General features: G+C 44.9%; 5 protein-coding genes across 5 annotated transcripts; 2 read left to right on the forward strand and 3 right to left on the reverse strand.

Annotated features, from left to right (window-relative positions):
• The first annotated feature begins 54 nt into the window (after positions 1-54).
• Positions 55-517, forward strand: LOC129782434 (histone H4). The gene has a single exon (XM_055789626.1). The coding sequence runs from the start codon at positions 107-109 to the stop codon at positions 416-418; it is 312 nt and encodes a 103-aa protein (XP_055645601.1). The 5' UTR covers positions 55-106; the 3' UTR covers positions 419-517.
• Positions 518-7,886: 7,369 nt separating this feature from the next.
• Positions 7,887-8,926, reverse strand: LOC129782430 (histone H1B-like). Its single transcript, XM_055789622.1, has one exon. It carries the CDS (start codon positions 8,780-8,782, stop codon positions 7,970-7,972), a length of 813 nt encoding a protein of 270 aa, XP_055645597.1. The 5' UTR covers positions 8,783-8,926; the 3' UTR covers positions 7,887-7,969.
• A 3,076-nt stretch (positions 8,927-12,002) lies between these two features.
• Positions 12,003-12,467, reverse strand: LOC129782432 (histone H2B). The gene has a single exon (XM_055789624.1). The coding sequence runs from the start codon at positions 12,422-12,424 to the stop codon at positions 12,050-12,052; it is 375 nt and encodes a 124-aa protein (XP_055645599.1). The 5' UTR covers positions 12,425-12,467; the 3' UTR covers positions 12,003-12,049.
• Positions 12,468-12,624: 157 nt separating this feature from the next.
• LOC129782431 (histone H2A) lies at positions 12,625-13,106 on the forward strand. The gene has a single exon (XM_055789623.1). The coding sequence runs from the start codon at positions 12,697-12,699 to the stop codon at positions 13,069-13,071; it is 375 nt and encodes a 124-aa protein (XP_055645598.1). The 5' UTR covers positions 12,625-12,696; the 3' UTR covers positions 13,072-13,106.
• A 2,248-nt stretch (positions 13,107-15,354) lies between these two features.
• LOC129782429 (C-module-binding factor A-like) lies at positions 15,355-16,970 on the reverse strand. The gene has a single exon (XM_055789621.1). The coding sequence runs from the start codon at positions 16,819-16,821 to the stop codon at positions 15,367-15,369; it is 1,455 nt and encodes a 484-aa protein (XP_055645596.1). The 5' UTR covers positions 16,822-16,970; the 3' UTR covers positions 15,355-15,366.
• Between the last annotated feature and the right edge of the window lie 583 nt (positions 16,971-17,553).

Genomic DNA, 17,553 nt, shown 5'->3' on the forward strand with positions numbered 1-17,553 from the left:
GGTATAAATAGTGCGCGCGTGATTTTTTTCTTCATTATACTCGTTCGACGCTCAGATCGACAAGCGCCTGTGCTTTCGTCAGTAACTTTCTTTCCCATTAACCAACATGACTGGACGCGGCAAGGGAGGCAAAGGACTCGGTAAAGGAGGAGCAAAGCGTCATCGCAAGGTACTGCGTGACAACATCCAGGGTATCACGAAACCCGCTATCCGTCGTCTAGCCCGCCGTGGGGGCGTCAAACGTATCTCTGGTCTGATTTACGAAGAAACCCGAGGAGTGCTGAAGGTATTCCTGGAGAATGTTATTCGTGACGCTGTCACCTACACCGAACATGCCAAGCGTAAAACAGTGACTGCTATGGATGTCGTATACGCGCTGAAACGTCAGGGACGTACCCTATACGGGTTTGGAGGTTAACAAATACCCCCAAAACAAAACGGTCCTTTTTAGGACCACAACATGTTTGTCACCAAAAGAGTTTATCAATTTTAGTTTCTTAACAAAAAAAAACCACCACCACACTACCACCTACACAACTACATTTCATTTGAAAAAAAAAAAAAAAAAACAAACAAACAAAAATAAAACCTTGACTCACACCACATACCAACTCGCATATCAATTGGCTTAATAATACAAACGATTTTTTTCATTTGGCAGACTTATCTCACTTCTTAACTAGGCGAACCTAGCCAGAATTTTCACCTGCCCCCGGGCTTCTGAATGCCAAAGGGGGACTAGGCTCTGCGGAATGCACGTATCTGCATGCTCGTGCTGTTTTAGTCCTGACCGAGGAATTGTCGGACAATCGCGCAGGTGCTAAGGATGACCGACTTTTGGATGCCGGCCAATTCCTTCTCGATGTTCAACACCTTTAGCGCTTCCAGAAGTGTCTTCGGGATAATTCCAGTTCCAGAGAGAACGACTGGAACAATTCTTGGGACCTCCCTTAGCCCCCACAGTTCCTTGAGCTCCACGGCCAATGGTCGGTACTTGCAGATTTTGCGACCGTGGGTCTCCTCCAGATTCTGGTTCAGTGGAATAGCGACATCGATGATGGTGACTTTGCGGTCGCTCTTGTCGTAAACCATTATATCTGGGCGGTTGTGGTGGATCGAGAGGTCGGTCAGAACAGTGCGATCCCAGTACAGCTTGAAACGGTCATTTTCCAGGACAGGTGCAGGCAGGTACCGGTAGTTTGGTACGTTGTCTTCCAGTAGAGCACATTGGAGCGCCAGTTGTCGATGAACAATACGGGCCACGTTGTTGTGGCGCTCGGTGTAGGCTGCGTTGGCCAAAACGGGACAGCCTCCCATAATGTGCTCTATGTTTTCACCTGGTTGATGGCACATCCGGCAAATGTCATCAACGTCTTGATGCCAGACGTACCGCCTGCAGTTTCTCGTCGGCATTATCCTGTCCTGGATGGCTATCATGTCGGCTTCTACTACTGAAGAGAGTTCACCACGCGTTAGCCACAGATTAGATGCGGCCTTGTCGACGTGTGGCCGGTCCAGTTGATGGGGGTGGGCACCATGCACTGCCTTCTGCTTCCAAGCTGCAATCTTCTCCTCCACTGTCTGCAGATTGCAGTTGAGTTGGTACTCCGCTTGCGCCAAGTGCAGAGCGCTGTATCCTCTGTCGGCGGCGCAGACAGCCCGGTATAGCGCGTTTTGGTTGGCGCGTTCTGCGAAGTACTCGCGCAGTTGTCGTACCTGGGCAACACACAGTGCAGAAATGTCGACGATTCCAAGTCCCCCTTCTTTGCGTGGTAGTGAAACTCTCTCCAGTGCCGATTGAGGATGGTGCATTCCGGCCTCTTTGAATGCTTTCCTCATCCTCCTCTCAAGGTCCTCTAGGTTAGTTTTGCTCCATTTGACTACACCAAAACTGAAGGTCAGCAGGGGAACCGCGAATGTGTTGATCGCGCGTACCTTGTTCCCCGCGTTGAGGAAAGTCCTCAGGACACAGTTCACTCGACTCAAGAACTTGTCTCGCAGCTCCGTCTTGATGTCGGAGTGGCGAATCCCGGTGAGCTGTCGGAATCCAAGATATTTATAGGATTCGCCACGAACCATGTCTCTTATAAACTCGCCGTCATAGACCTCGTAGCCTCCGGATTCGGTAAGTTGTCCTTTCAGCAGGTGGACACAGCGACACTTGTCGAGGCCGAACTCCATACAGATGTCCCTGCTTATGTCTTCGACAACCCGGATAGCTACACCTAGACGCTGACGTGAATCAGCGTAGACCTTGAGATCGTCCATGTAAAAGGTATGGGTCACTTCTTCGTGGGCGCCGTCGCCATACCTTATTTTATAGCCATGACCGTTTCTATTGAGCGTCCTACTGAGGGGGTTCAGTGCCAGACAAAACCAAAGCGGGCTGAAAGAGTCGCCTTGGAATATCCCCCTCTTTATCTGCAGCGTTCTAGACTGCAACACATTTTCCCCATCACTGAGGTGCAGAGACGTACTCCACTGCCTCATCGCATGCTGCAGGAACCTAACGACGACGGGATCAATTTTGTAGAGCTCCAATACCCGGACGAGAAACGAGTGAGGTATGGAGTCATAAGCCTTCCTGTAATCGATGTAGGCCATACTTAGGTTCCGCTGGTTATATACCGCCTGGCCGACTATGGCTGCGTCGATGATGGCCTGGTCTTTGCAGCCATGCGTATTTTTCCTGCATCCTTTCTGCTCTTCTGCGATGATGTGATGCTGTTCGCAGTGAGCAGAAACTTTGGCGGTAATTATGCTGCTCAGTATTTTGTACAGACTCGATAGGCACGTTATCGGTCTGTACTTTGATGGGTTCAATGTGTTGCTGTCTTTCGGGAGGAGGAAGGTGACGCCACGGGTGGCGAATTCAGGAAGGTTGTGTGGGTCACGTAGCACCTTGTTGAAGCACTCAGCTATCTTTGGATGTGCGACGGTCAGCTTCTTGTGCCAAAAGTTCTGGACACCATCGGGGCCCGGTGCTGCCCAGTTCCTCAGGTACCGCGAGGCTTCGCGGACATCGTTCTCTCCGACGATGATAGCTGGCATCTCTCCAATTTCACCACAACTCTCCTCCTCCCGTCTTAACCACATTTGCCCGTCGCGATGTTCTACTGGGGTCTCCCAAATACCAGCCCAGAAGTTCGTCACATCGCTAATATCTGGCAAACCTTCGCGGTAGTCGGGCTTCTCGTCGCTAATGTGGTCGTAGAACGCTTTTTCGTTATCTCTGAACATCCGATTTTGTTCCTGGCGCTTTGCAGAGTCAGAGTAACGTTTCAGCCGTTTAGTTAGGACGCTCAATTGCTGTACCAGTGTGTCGAGTTTTTCCGTCAGCTGGTGAGCTCCCAGCTGGCGAAGTTCAGTAGGCCGCACGATCACAGCAACTTGGCGACATAATTTCGCCGATCTGCTGCCTCTTTTGTACGCCATCAGTCTTCCAATTGCGGCGCGCTTGTTTAGGATCCGTTGCTCCAATCTCCTTCGCCATGGAGGCTCACGCCTTTCACGGAGATGTTGGAGCAGTCCGCCTCTTGGCCTAATACGGTATCCTAAACTTTTGGCGGTCGCCACAGCAGCACAGTAAACTTTCAGTTGCAGCTCCTCCATGTTCTCAGCATCAACCAAGTGCAGCGGAAGAACGTGCTCGTTCATGAGCTTTACTGCACTTGTCAGCCTGCGGGAATGCTGCAACTTCGGGATCCTGGGGCGCGACAAAGGGTCCGTGTCGCGGAACTGTGAGATCGCCTCGTCGTAATGGAAGACCAGATCGCGTAGTAGTTGTTGATCTGGCTGTGGATCTTCCGGCTCAGGGGGTTGTTGTACTGTGGCCTCCACTGGTGCTGATTCGCGTGCCCCACTCGCGAATGAATTGCTCAGCCGTACTGAACTTCGTCTCGACACATCGCTTGCTCTGCTTGTTCTGGAGCTTAGTTCTCTCTGCACCTGCTGCTTGATCTCGTCGACTTGCGTTTGGGAGAGCATATTGTTGCGTACAATCGCTCTACGCCTCGCGTTCATCGCGTTTTGGTCAAGCCTCCCGACGAACTCTGGATACGCTTCCTCGAACATTGCGAGTATTCGAGGGCGACCGCTCATGTCCGTCTCCAAAGCAGTGCAGATGTAATAGGCGCGGATCACGAATTCATTCATTTCATGTGTCCACATGATCCGTCGCCTAGTAGTACCCACAAGTGTGGACGACTGTCGTCTGACAGTCGCAACACGCCTCGTAGGCGCAGCGTTTCGTTGGTGATGTCGATGGCTGCTGTTTCCGTGTGGCGGTAGCTCTTCGGGTTGAACCCGGCTGGTGGCCCGCTCTTGCACATCGCCCTCCAGCCGCTGGCCGCTCGCTCTTACGCCCGTTCCAGGACCAGCTCCAGTTCGGGGACCCTCCTCGGGCGATCGCATTCTGAGTATTCTTCGTGAACGTAGCTCCATTTTCTGGGTGTATCTCCTTTGCCCGGGAGACAGCGGGTTGGCAAGGCCTCCATGACCCGGGAGGCCTTCCCCGGGAGAGATATAGCGCTCTGACTCGCTCGCACCCCCTCACTTAGCCACTTTCGACACCCGTTCTCGGAGCCAAGACCAGGTGTGTGTTTCCAGTTCACGCCCGATCTAAAAATGTCGTCATATGATCTTCGTGGAGGCGTGAGATAGGAACATTTGATACCAACAGGTAGGCTCCTACCCTAGTGTTGATCCCCATTTGAGAACCTCCCGTTTCCAGTTCACGCCCGATCTAAAAATGTCGTCATATGATCTTCGTGGAGGCGTGAGATAGGAACATTTGAGACCAACAGGTAGGCTCCTACCCTAGTGTTGATCCCCATTTGAGAACCTTCATTTTGTATTTTTTGTTTGTTTGTTAGTTTGGTTTTTTTTTTTAATTTTGTATTCGATTGTATTTTGTAAACCGTTGCACATAGTAACATATACAGTATATTCTCGTGTTTCTGTCGATAGAAACATTCGAGCGGGATTGAGAATTGAAATTGAGAACTACATAAAATGTTTCAATTTTTACAACTAATTTCATTAGTGTATCCAGCTGACCACGTGGCGTCTGAGACGAGACCAGCCAATAGATGGGGAGCCCCCACCGGTGATTGGTTGATTTTTGTAAACAAATCACTTCTACGCGGTTGCCAATTTTGTTCTTTGCCTCTACTTAAGGTGAAGGTGGAAGCTAGCCATGGTAGTAGTATAGGTAAACCCACGTGTAAAAATTGGGTAATAGTGTTTGTGAGAGAAGAGCAAAGCACACGTAAATAGATCAATTCACTTATCAGACTGTGTGGCGCTACATTGACACGAGTCTTTGAATAAATTTGAAAATAAAAATAACAATTCAATACTGTAAATGTAAAATGTACGAACGATATGTTCCCACGAACAATTGCGGATATAAATATGTATAGAAGGTGTATCTGTATATGAAGTAAAATTCTGATTATACGCGAGCGTAACATGAGCAAATTTATAAGACATGCGAATTGGGGCCCTTTTGGTATTAACAAGTTCTTCCGCATAGTAACTCGATGTGGATAATTCCTTAATGTTTCCTTCGTTGATCGTATTGTTTTCACATACTCACGTTGGAGAGCCTTAACGCTCTTCGTTGGCCGAGGCATTTTGATTGAATGTAATACTTTTCCGTTTACTGTTTTTGAAAGCATAGGCGGTGTTCCGAGCTCTACAATACAATTTTCTTACCCAATGTTAAAGTTGCTAGAACTTACATTATAGACCCATTAAACGTAGAAATAATAATTGTATTGATATCAACACAATTTTATTCTATTGATTTTAATTACATGAAACGCTATGACTCAGAAATAACATGTTATTGAGTGGTTTTTATAGCTGTTTCGACGATCTTGTCTGGCATCAGTGTCGAAAAAATAACGATGCTTTCAACAATACAAACAAAACCATTGCCGAAGATTGAGAAATGAAAATTTAACTTTCAGAGCACTAGCTCGAGTTTTACGACGTTTTTCACTATACATCTATATATATCGACAAGAAAACAAGAAAAAGAAAAGGAAGTTCCTAGAAATCCTTTTATATAATCTTTTTCTGCCCCATCTAAAAAAAAGCATTAATTCTTAATTTACCAAGAATACAGCATATAAGAATATTAGAAATATGCAAACTTTATATTCCAAAATCTTTATCATCTGATAATTATCTAAAAGGTCGTTATACATTCTTCTCTTCGATAAAAGACCCGAAAAACACGCAACAACTGCATGAAATGTAAAAAATATGTTTGTTTCGAGCATGCAGTTATGCAATGTTCTGATTCTTACTCCAATGAAACCACAATCTATTAATACGCTTTTATGTTATTTTATAGCTCCTTATACTTCCATGAATTATGTTCAGTTGCTTACTTTTTATTAACAAGAGTGAAAAATTCGAATTTCGTTATTTGTGTTGGAGTGTCAAAAATTACTCTGTCTTGAGGAGGCTGATTTAGATGACTATTAAAACTTAATAAAGACGACAAAAACATATTTTTTGGAGTTTTTCATTCAATCATACCCTCTTCTTCAAATAAATGCCAACGAAGCCTGAAAAATACACAATAGCAACATTACAGAGAAGTTCAATTTTCGGTCTGTGACACCGTGCGCGAGTATACGTGTTATGATTTTGCACGCGAGTACAGGAGGGTTAAGCAATTTAAAACTGCCTTAGGGTCGACTAATCTGATAGAGAATAGCTGACCTCATACAAACTAACATCGTATCCAGATGTCGACACCATTCCGCCGTCAACGCGAATAAGTAGAAGCATACACAAAATTGGCAACAGTGTAGAATTGGTTTGTTTACAAAAATCAACCAATCAGCGGCGGGGGTTCCCCCTGTATTGGCAGTGTCTCGTCCCAGACACCATGTGATCAGATGGATACACTAATGAAATTAGTTGTAAACATTTAAATATTTGATGTAATTCTCACTCTCACTCTGTTGCCAATGTTGCAATTTTGTGTGTGTTACTACTTATTCGCGTAGATTAGATGGCATTGAGCTTCGTATTACAAGTTGGGGGAGTTTGCATGACTATATGTGTTTGTAGCAGAAATGAACACATTTTTAAAATAAAAATTATTTTCCCAAATCAAAGTAGTACTCTATGTAAATGAAAATTACTTTTGTCTGCAAGCGATGAAAAAATGTCATACAAAAATTGTGTATAAAAATAATTTTACATTACAGTTGTGAGTTTTGGTGAGAATATCTTAAAATTTGTAGAAAATAGTTTAAATTATGGTCAGAACAACGTACTTCAAGTAATTAAATAATGCAAAGAAAAAAATTTCATACAAATTTTAACAATTCAAAATTGCCTTCGGACCGACTAATCTGATAGAGAATAGTTTGTTGCCTCATACAAATTGATGTCGTATCCAGATGTCGACACCATACCGCCGTCCTCGCGAATCGCGCCTGGCAGTACAAACTGCACTGCACTAAATGCTGAATCATCTGAAGATGGACAGTCCTCCCTCCCTGGGAAAGGTATCTTCAAGGAAGAAACCTAAAAATCAATCTCAATCCAACCGAACACACTTCATCCCAATCGATTGCTTTTCATGAACCCACCACCCCTAACAAACCTACTCCTGTTATCGAAAGAAAACAAAAAAAATATATATATATTCGAATGAATCGATTATTGTAAAATGCCCCAACGATGATTGATCCATAATCGAGTAAACGAAAAATTTAGACATCTCTAGCCGTGGATATGACGGTTTGCACCTGGTCGAAGAAAATGCGAAAGTAAACAACAATATTTGATTGTAGTTTTACACAATATTCTATGATAAGTGGAAAACAATAAAATAAACTCTTTTGCTTTAAAACAATATTGATAGTCCTGAAAAGGACTGAATTTGATTTCTCGTGTTGTGCTGTTGTTTTAGTCGGACCACTACTACTGGCTACGTTGTTCACTTTTTGGCAGCGGTAGCTTTTTTCGGAGCTGCTGCTGCTTTCTTTGGCTTTGGCGTTTTCGGTTTCTGTGCGGCGGTTTTCGAGGGTTTCGTTGGCTTTTGCTTCGGGGCGGTAGCAGCAGCTTTCTTCACACTGCCGGTCTTCTTGGCAGCCTTGGCACTCGCTGCCTTGGTTTTCTTCTCGCTGGCCACCACCTTCTTCACAGCAGCAGCAGCAGCAGCAGCTTTCGGTTTTTTGGCTGCGGTTGCTGTATTTTTCTCCCCGGTAGCAGCGGCAGCTTTCTTCTTGCCAGCAGCAGCGGTAGCCTTTTTCGGCTTCTTCTCGGCGGCTGCCTTCTTGGATTTCTTATCCCCGGAAGCGGTACCCTTTTTCGCTGCTGCTGGTGCTTTCTTAGCCGACGAGCCACTCTTCTTCTCCCCGGTGAACTCCTTTTTGGCCTTTGGGGGGATCTTGAACGAGCCCGACGCACCAGTGCCCTTCGTTTGCACAAACAGGCCCTTGACGACACCGTTCTTCAGCGCTTTCTTGATGAACGGAGTTAGCTTCGCCACATCCGCCTTGTAGTTGCCGGCCAGGTATTTCTTGATGGCCTGCAGCGATGAACCGTTGCGCTCCTTCAGCGTCCTGATGGCGGCCACTATCATCTCGTTAACCGGTGGATGGTTGGCGGGCTTTTTCGGCTTCTTCGCTGCTGCTGCTGCCGCCGCTGATTTGCCGCCTGCCTTTTTCGGCGATTTCTCACTGCCCACGGCTGGTGCCGCCAACGGGCTCTCGCCGACTGCCTCGGTAGCTGCGTTATTGTCCGACATCTCTCTGCTTCCTCTGCTGCTTTTTCAGCGCTTTTCCCTGTTTTGTTTTGTTTCGTTCCGTACCGTTACGGTCTGTGTCTTCTCCTAATACTGCGTGCGTGCGTGCGAGCGAGCTGTATTAAAGAGCGGAGTTTGTAATTTCCAAAAATTGCTACCCCGCTGAAGGTCCACTTTCGGCGGCTGTGTTAGGGATGCGGTCGGGTGACGTGCTCGTTTTGTGCTCGCACTATGCTAGGTACTGTTTCGGAGCGCCAACTTTTCTAGAGGCCATTTCGTCCCCTCTGGTGGCCTCTAGTGGCCAAAGCCACATACTCTATCTATCTGTGATAGTCCCCGGTCACAATGGGACGCATCCGATGTCCAGCGCAGACCAATAAAGGGACGAAATTCGATCCCGAACAGCACTGTGCCGTCTCACACCGGGTGCAATCCGACGGAAGTGTTCCGTTTCCGGCCAATCGCCCGATCGGACCGTTTCGAATTACCACAGCTCGGCGGGTGGGAAAGTTTCCCTACAGAATGGTGCATTGGTTGTTCGGATCCGGGTAAGCGGTCAGCCCCTAGTGACCGGCCAAGAAGTACCATCCGCGCCAGCAGCCGTTCTCAATAGCATGACAGCTGCTAGTCCATCCGCCGCCGCCGCGGACAGATGCCCACGATGGTCCTACCGGAATTAAATATTAAATATTATTTTGTGACCTGCTAGGAGTAGGGTCAGTGCCGGAATAAAATTACCACGATTCGAATTTAATTTGGAGAATATAATTTTCCTATAAATTCATCAAATTCATATTACAGTGATTTCAGTAAATATAGTAAATAAATTGCTTACGACTAAATCCCTTCACTATTCTTCCAGTCCTTCAGTCTTTCAGCTGTGTTCATCTAGCGTAACCTAGTCCCTAATCCGTATTACCAAGATTAAGCTCTGGACATTGTAGCTATATATTAAGAATAAGGCTCACCACTAGTGTCAAGACATTATAAGCAGCATTCAAGCACTGTATATATATATAAAAAAAAAAAAAAAGGTTCACGTGGAACTACCTTAGCTTAGCAATCATTCGTTTGTATTGATTAAATTCTTGATTGAATGAAACAGTTTCCAAATTCAATTGAGTTCAATATATTTGCTCTGTGAGTGAAAAAAATGAACAAATGCCGTGTAAAGTCAATTCATTTATTGTGATTGATTGTTCTTCGTTACAAGTAAATTTAATGACGGACCTTTTACGTTTGGTATGATGACTAGAACAAAATATATGTACGGAAGAATTATCAAACGTTTGATGAACCAGCCTAAGGCTGAAAATCTTTCCAATAAAGACAAAAAAAAAAATTATCAAACGATTATTTTATTTTACATTTCCCTCTGAAGTTTACATCCCAAAAGTGTACATACTTCTCGAATCTCGAATTTGCTTGAAACTGGGAAGTTCATTCGCTTCTAGTGGCTGCACGATTTTCCCAGGTTCCTAAGTTTAGAAGATCATGTTAGGACAGACATATTCCACTCTGCACAAAGGCAAGCGAGGACAAAAGTACTCGCAGTTTGCATTTATTTGCAGAGCCGATTTCCCCAGAAACCTCGGTTTTGAAGTCTGTGTTAGGGAAACACATTTCAATCGGAACAAAAATACCCCCGATTTGTATGAATTCGCAATGCCGATTTCCCCACGCTTCATGGATTTGAAGTCTGTGTTAGGGAAACACATTCCAGTCGGAAGGGAAGGTATTGAATTAGAGAGACTTTAAACTCTGAGAGTTCATTCGTCTCTAATCCAGTCGGAACAAAAATACCCCCGACTTGCATGAATTTGAAATACCGATTTCTCCAGGCACCTTGGTTCAGAAATCTCTATTAGGGAACACATTTCGGTGGGAACAAAAGCTCCCCCTACTTTCGTGTGTTCTTTTTCTTCTTTTTGGCTTTAAGAGGGTTTAAACTTTTCAGTTCACTCGCCTCTAGGCTCTTTCGTGTGCTTGCAATGCCGATTTCGCTGCTTGGTTTTAAAGTCTGTGTTAGGGAACATTTTTCGATGAGAACAAAAGTCCCCCTACTTTCATGTATTTGCAATGCCGATTTCCCCAAGGCTGCTTGGTTTTGATGGTTGTGTTAGGGAAACCGTAAATCGGGCCAATCAAAACGATGCAGTTAGGGCGTTTAGATAACGCCTAATATTTTACAGTTATTCAATTGTTTATCTAATGAAAAACAACATTTTGTTAGTTGCGATAGATGCGTAGAAATATTCCCTATCAAGTGATGCAAACATCTCTCCTATCCAGTACGAAATGTTCGAGCTATAAGCATTCGAAATCTTTCATTTTTTCCTGCATGTTCTGTGTTTAGGTTTTCATTTTACCCTCCATATATTCCGGTTAGACGTAGTCCCACGTCAAAAAAATCATTTCTCTACGTTGACTTCACGGTGACGAGACGTTGCATGTGTAGCGCACTTTATTCGGCTGTCATAGCTGCTTCCGCTTCGCTGTCAATCATGTTTATCGCTGACGCTAGGTGCAATGACTTTGACGGTATGTAACAGTATCTTACTTCTAAATAAACTTCGACTGTACAAGGTTCCGGAAAATCGAATGTTCGGAATTGAAGCACTTCTCTCCGAACTTCTGAATAAATTGGTGGAATTTCACTACTAGGGTATCGAGGCAGGCTCTCCCGTGAACCTCCGACCTTGTGAACTGTGTTACGAAAGAAATTTCTTCCGGATGCGTTGGAGTCTCTGGATGGTTGAGGGAATGGGATTGTGTTTTGGATTCGATGGAGTGTGGAGCCGATGATGCGTCGTAGGCCCTGCTGCTGCTTCAAGTACGTGTCAATTGGGTATTCTCAATCACCGGGGAGATGATTTGTTGGTAGAACAATGAAAGCATGAGCACGAGTGAGTTTTGATGTTAAGAGGCTTTAAATTTTTCATTCAGTTCATTCGCCTCTAGCCTTGAGAAAAGATACTTGGAGAACTCGCGGCCGTTAGTCGACTGGTTGCAAACTGGATTGACGACCACTGAATCGTGAATGGGCATGCATGAATGGATGCATCGGTATTTGAAGGACTCGGCGGCAGGGGTTGGGAAGAAGTTTTGGGGGGTTGTAAACAACAACAGGGAGTTCTAGCCGAACAAGATGGGGATATCGAGTGATAACAAAACAATAAACTCTTTAGATTAAAGACGATTTTATGGCCCTGAAAAGGGCCGTTTTGTTTTTTGACTTGTTTCGGAATCAACGCCTTCGGGACCAGCTCTTTACTTAGAGCTGGTATACTTCGTCACCGCTTTGGTACCTTCGGAAACCGCGTGCTTGGCAAGTTCACCGGGTAGTAGCAGACGGACTGCGGTCTGAATTTCCCGGGACGTGATGGTGGAACGTTTGTTGTAGTGGGCCAGACGCGAGGCTTCAGCTGCGATACGCTCGAAGATATCGTTGACGAAGCTGTTCATGATGCTCATCGCCTTCGACGAGATACCGGTGTCGGGATGGACCTGCTTCAGCACCTTATAGATGTAGATAGCATAGGATTCCTTCCTGCGGACTTTCTTCTTCTTCTTGTCCGTTTTCGAGATGTTTTTCTGCGCCTTGCCGGACTTTTTGGCGGCTTTTCCACTAGTCTTCGGTGCCATCGTGTTTGCTAGTAAGAACTACGTGTGAATTCGACGAGCGAACAAATCGTACTGAATAATTTTGTTTTTTTCACGCTCTTTTTGCCTTTGACCGCTTGTTCGTTCATCTCGCTAGACCCGCCCCTTTGGCTGAGTCTGCCGATTTGTCTCTATCCTGTGAGCGTGTACCGCTAGAGTACAAAACGTCCGGACCCCGTAAAAAAAGATATCATTCTCGTTCAAACCGTACCCCAGTGTGGTTCTATCGCATCGACAAGACAACACAAGCAGCTATGTCTGGACGTGGCAAAGGAGGAAAAGTTAAGGGAAAGGCAAAGTCCCGCTCCAACCGTGCTGGTCTACAGTTCCCCGTCGGTCGTATTCACCGATTGCTCCGCAAGGGTAACTATGCCGAGCGGGTTGGTGCTGGTGCACCAGTATACTTAGCCGCGGTTATGGAGTACCTGGCCGCCGAAGTGCTCGAGTTGGCTGGCAATGCCGCCCGCGACAACAAGAAAACCCGCATCATCCCCCGTCATCTACAGCTTGCCATCCGCAACGACGAGGAGCTGAACAAACTGCTGTCCGGAGTTACCATCGCTCAGGGCGGAGTACTGCCAAACATCCAGGCTGTTCTGTTGCCCAAGAAGACCGAAAAGAAAGCTTAAATGTTCTTTTCTGTGAGATCACACAAGAAACATAAAAAACCGTCCTTCTCAGGACGACAAAACTATTTCGAAAGAGTTTATAATGAAATCCCATGGTGACTTTTTTTTCTTTTTAATTTGACATAAATTCTCTTTATTTCTTAATTTTGTTTGCATTATAATAATAATACTACATTTCAAGTGATCAACCTAGGGGTTCTACATCTTTAAGTTGTAAATCCCATCGCGTTGTTAACTAGAGGCGAATGGACTGAAAATATATATTGTTATTGTATATTGTTATTACTTACCCGTTCGGGTTTCCTCGGATAGTAGTTCGTTTAGATAAGGTACATTTTTTTCCTACATACTTATCTCACTTCTTAACTGGGCGAAACTAGGCAAAATATTCACCTGCCCCCGGGCTTCTGAATGTCAAAGGGGAACTAGGCTCTGCGGAATGCACGTGTCTGTACAGGCGCTTGCTGCTTGGTCCTGAGCAACGAATACACTTTGGAAGTCGGCGATGGATGAAGAAGAGGCCGTCCCGCGCATGCGCATGTGTTGTTTTCGTCGATGCAAAGCTCTGTGCATGTCAATTGATAAATCTACCTACTTGACCAAACATCTTAGTCTACTATTTACAAAAACACTGTTGTCAACACATTGTCAAATTTCACGTCTAGGGTAGTATCCGGGCAGATTCATTCATGAACCTCTGTCGTTCTTGTCCAGGGAGTTGCCGTTTCTGGCCTTGAGAAAAAAAAAAAACCCTTGGGGACAAACTCTAACTATTCTGTTGGAGAAAACTTTTATGCGTAACTCTCTTCGCAGAAATAGGAGTAGTGGTCCTGAAAAGGACCGATGTTAATTTTTTGTATGTATTTTTAAAAAAATGGCTCGTTTAAGCGCGTTCTCCTCGGATACGACGTGCTAGCTGGATGTCCTTTGGCATAATGGTGACGCGTTTTGCGTGAATAGCACACAAGTTGGTATCTTCGAAAAGGCCGACCAAATATGCCTCGCTTGCCTCCTGCAGTGCCATAACGGCGGAACTTTGGAAGCGCAAGTCGGTTTTGAAGTCTTGGGCAATTTCGCGAACCAAACGCTGGAACGGAAGCTTGCGGATCAGTAATTCGGTCGACTTCTGATAGCGACGAATTTCACGCAGAGCAACGGTTCCCGGTCGGTAGCGATGAGGCTTCTTCACACCTCCTGTGGCTGGGGCGCTTTTCCGAGCTGCCTTCGTGGCTAGCTGCTTACGCGGTGCCTTACCACCGGTAGATTTACGAGCAGTCTGCTTGGTACGAGCCATTACAACGGGCGATACGAATACGATACGTTCTACGTTTTCTCAACGAAGCGAGCGAGGTTCTCACGGTACGAGAGCAGAGGTAGCAATATGTTGGAAAAATGGTAATGGTAATGAATTAGAGAGACTTTAAACTCTGAGAGTTCATTCGTCTCTTGCCCTTGAGGGCGGGAAATTTAACTAAAGGAAAACTAAGAAAAACTATTGCAAAATTCGTTATTCTCGCTCGACTCAATCTTAGTAACCGCTATGGACGTATGTCGTATCGCCGCACCCTACACGGCTCTGGGGCCAAAAACACAACCAAACAATTGGAGCAGGGAAAAAGCCCCTTTTAGTGTGCTTGACGAGCTCGCTTCTAAAAAGGGCGTAAAAAACCTGCTCATCTTTTGCTGAAATTAGAAGAGAAAACAAACGTAGTTTTATTAGTATAGGTAGATATAGTAATTTGTCATTAGATCTGATCGAATGAACCTGTATCCTTTAGGAACTAGATGGTCCTTTTTTGCTCGACGGCGTCGTCCGATAGTGCTGTCCTTATGGTGTCTGCAACCGTGAGTCTTCGCCATCACTCCCACTGAGTGAAATGGAGGACAACTCCCGGCCTTTAGAGAAAATATAATATTAGACTAGGAACCGCCGCTCACCCTGCCATCTCAAAAATAAGGTGAGAGTCGGTTTCCGGTCCTACGATTATGAAAGTTATTTAAAGAATTAATCAGATTAAATATAATATGAATAAGTGAAAGCCTGAAGACCGCCCTCCGTCCCATCCCTCTTAAATAAGGCGGAAGGTGACTCCAGGTCTTTCGATTTATGAATTATTTTATGCAAAGTATGGTAAATAGTATCAAGAGATCGAGGGCTGGAGCCGCCGTCCATCCTACCTCCCTCAAAAATAAGGTGGACGGCAACTCCGGGCCGTTCGGTTTAACTAAAATAATATTGATTGATATAAAAATGCTGCAGATCAAAGGTTAAAATTATGTAATAGAAGTAATAATTTATTTGTTTTTATTATTACCCTTTGGAGGGCTGGAAACTTTCCTGGTGTGTGTGTTATTTGTGTTAGTGTTATTTTTATTTGGAGTGGAGTGGTTTAGAGTGTTAGCTTGTGATTGTTGATTGTTGTTATGTGGGTGTTTATTGTTGGTGTGTGTGTGTGTGTTGTTTCTTCCATTTATTTGATTTGTTTGTTCGTTCCTTGTCCGTTTTCGTTGGACTTCTTTGGTTTGCTTGTTTTCCTCATCAGAAGACTTATGTTCTTCAGAAGATATTCCTTTGTTCGAGATTTTCCTTTTATTTTTATTCCTAATTTCAATGTATTCCATTGGATTATCTGATTCCTCTTCGGTTTGCATGTCCTGTCTATCCTCTTCAGATTCTATATTCTTTGGTACCTCCATTTCTTCTTCTTCTGATTCTTCGGAATCTTCTTCAGATTCATCTACCGAGCTTTCCGTTTCATTGCCTGAAGTAATGGATTGGCTATTATCCTGATTGGGTCTAGCGGAATTACATTGGCATTTGCATTGAGTGCAGCCATCTACTGTTGTTTGAATGGTATTAAGTCTGTCCTGCAGCACACTGGAATAGGTTATTCCATTGTTCTGGAGGTCATACTTTTTCCTAGCTTCGTTGTGAGATATTCCCTCATCTACTCTTATTCTGGTTATGTTGTTTTCTCTTACCCATATTGGGCACGTCCTGTTGGATGAGGTATGATCACCCTTACAGTTGACGCAAAATTCAGGGGATTTACAAATTTTGTTTCCGGAAATATTTATTTTGTGTTCTTTTCCACAGTTTTTGCAGAGTGGAGTATTTCGTCTGCACCGTTTTGTTGTGTGCCCAAAGCGGTAACACTTAAAACATTGCATGGGGTTTGGATAATAATTCCTTGTCCCTGCTCGAAGAAATCCAAAATTTATATATTCAGGAACAACAGTTCCACGAATGGTCAGAATTAATGTTGGTGTGGCTATAATCAAATCATTTTCTTTCCTGGTGATACGCTTTACCTCGATCACTTTTTGATCGGCTAGTTCTTTTAACAATTCGTCTTCCTTTAAATCTAGAACTTCACGACAGGTGACAACGCATTTGCGTTGATTTAGAGTCGGATGGTGAATAATTTCTATTGGGGTGTTATCAATTAGCTTGTTAATTGAAAGTAAATTTTCGATAACATCCTTTTCTCTTACTGAGAGTACATATTGAATTCGGTTTTTATCGTCTCGTTGTGGTCTTGCACTTTCTAAGGATCCTGCCTTGGCAACTGTCTTGCTTACAAGAAAGGGGTTCGAGGGGAGGGTATCTTCCCCTGTGGCCCGTAATAGAAAAATTTCAAGATCACCACTCAGTGGGTCAGCCCAAAATGGACTGGTCCGTTGGGTTGGTCTTCCACGGTAACGGTTTGTAGCCCGGCCTCCTGGAGGTCCGGAACTACTGGAAGCCATTTTTGTTGCCTAGCTACACCCAGGTGTAGCCGGCGAAAAAGTCGTAAAATATTCACTAACCAAAGTAGACCCTACGACGTGCGACGGGGGACGAAAACGGCGGAGGACAGTAACGGCGGGGGACAATGCCAACGCAGTCACATGAACAAACACCGAAATCACTTGGCGGAAAAACACTATTTTTTTAAAAACACTTGGAAAAAATCACTTTTTAAATGTCAGTTAAATTCAAATCAATTTGGGATATGTAAAAAAAAAAATTTTAACCTATACCCTATGGGCGTCCTATTTCTCACTAGCTCCTGGTATTAATAAAGGTTTGGTCACTCACCGATCGTGTTGAAGAACCGTTCCTAATACACCACCAAATGGTAGTGGGGTAGCGGGGAAGGGACCGGATACCGCCGACGGCAGGGCAATCGCCGCAGCGGTTCGAAGCGACGAAGCGAAGAAAACCTCTCTCCACACCTCCTGAGCTGCTGATGATTGACGAGTAGAAATTGCGCCAAAATCGCGCGTCACTGGCAGGAAAAACGTTGCTGATGAGACGGGCACAAACAGCGGGACACGCAAGGGGCAGTGAAAACTGCCGGTCAAAGTGGCCAATCCGACCGAACCAACTTCCTGAATGGCCGTTGGGGGCTTCTCGGCTGCTTCCTCCTTTCCTGATGTCCGGACAACTGTTGCTGAAAAAAAAAAAACGCTTTATTTAGTACCGAAGACAGCTTTGAA

Source organism: Toxorhynchites rutilus, unplaced genomic scaffold, assembly GCF_029784135.1.
Source record: "Toxorhynchites rutilus septentrionalis strain SRP unplaced genomic scaffold, ASM2978413v1 HiC_scaffold_72, whole genome shotgun sequence".
In the NCBI taxonomy this organism is placed as follows: domain Eukaryota; kingdom Metazoa; phylum Arthropoda; class Insecta; order Diptera; family Culicidae; genus Toxorhynchites; species Toxorhynchites rutilus.

Bases quoted from the DNA above. Each gene is read 5' to 3' on its own strand.
- LOC129782434 (XM_055789626.1), top strand. From the start codon at position 107: ATGACTGGACGCGGCAAGGGAGGCAAAGGACTCGGTAAAGGAGGAGCA.
- LOC129782430 (XM_055789622.1), bottom strand. From the start codon at position 8,782: ATGTCGGACAATAACGCAGCTACCGAGGCAGTCGGCGAGAGCCCGTTG.
- LOC129782432 (XM_055789624.1), bottom strand. From the start codon at position 12,424: ATGGCACCGAAGACTAGTGGAAAAGCCGCCAAAAAGTCCGGCAAGGCG.
- LOC129782431 (XM_055789623.1), top strand. From the start codon at position 12,697: ATGTCTGGACGTGGCAAAGGAGGAAAAGTTAAGGGAAAGGCAAAGTCC.
- LOC129782429 (XM_055789621.1), bottom strand. From the start codon at position 16,821: ATGGCTTCCAGTAGTTCCGGACCTCCAGGAGGCCGGGCTACAAACCGT.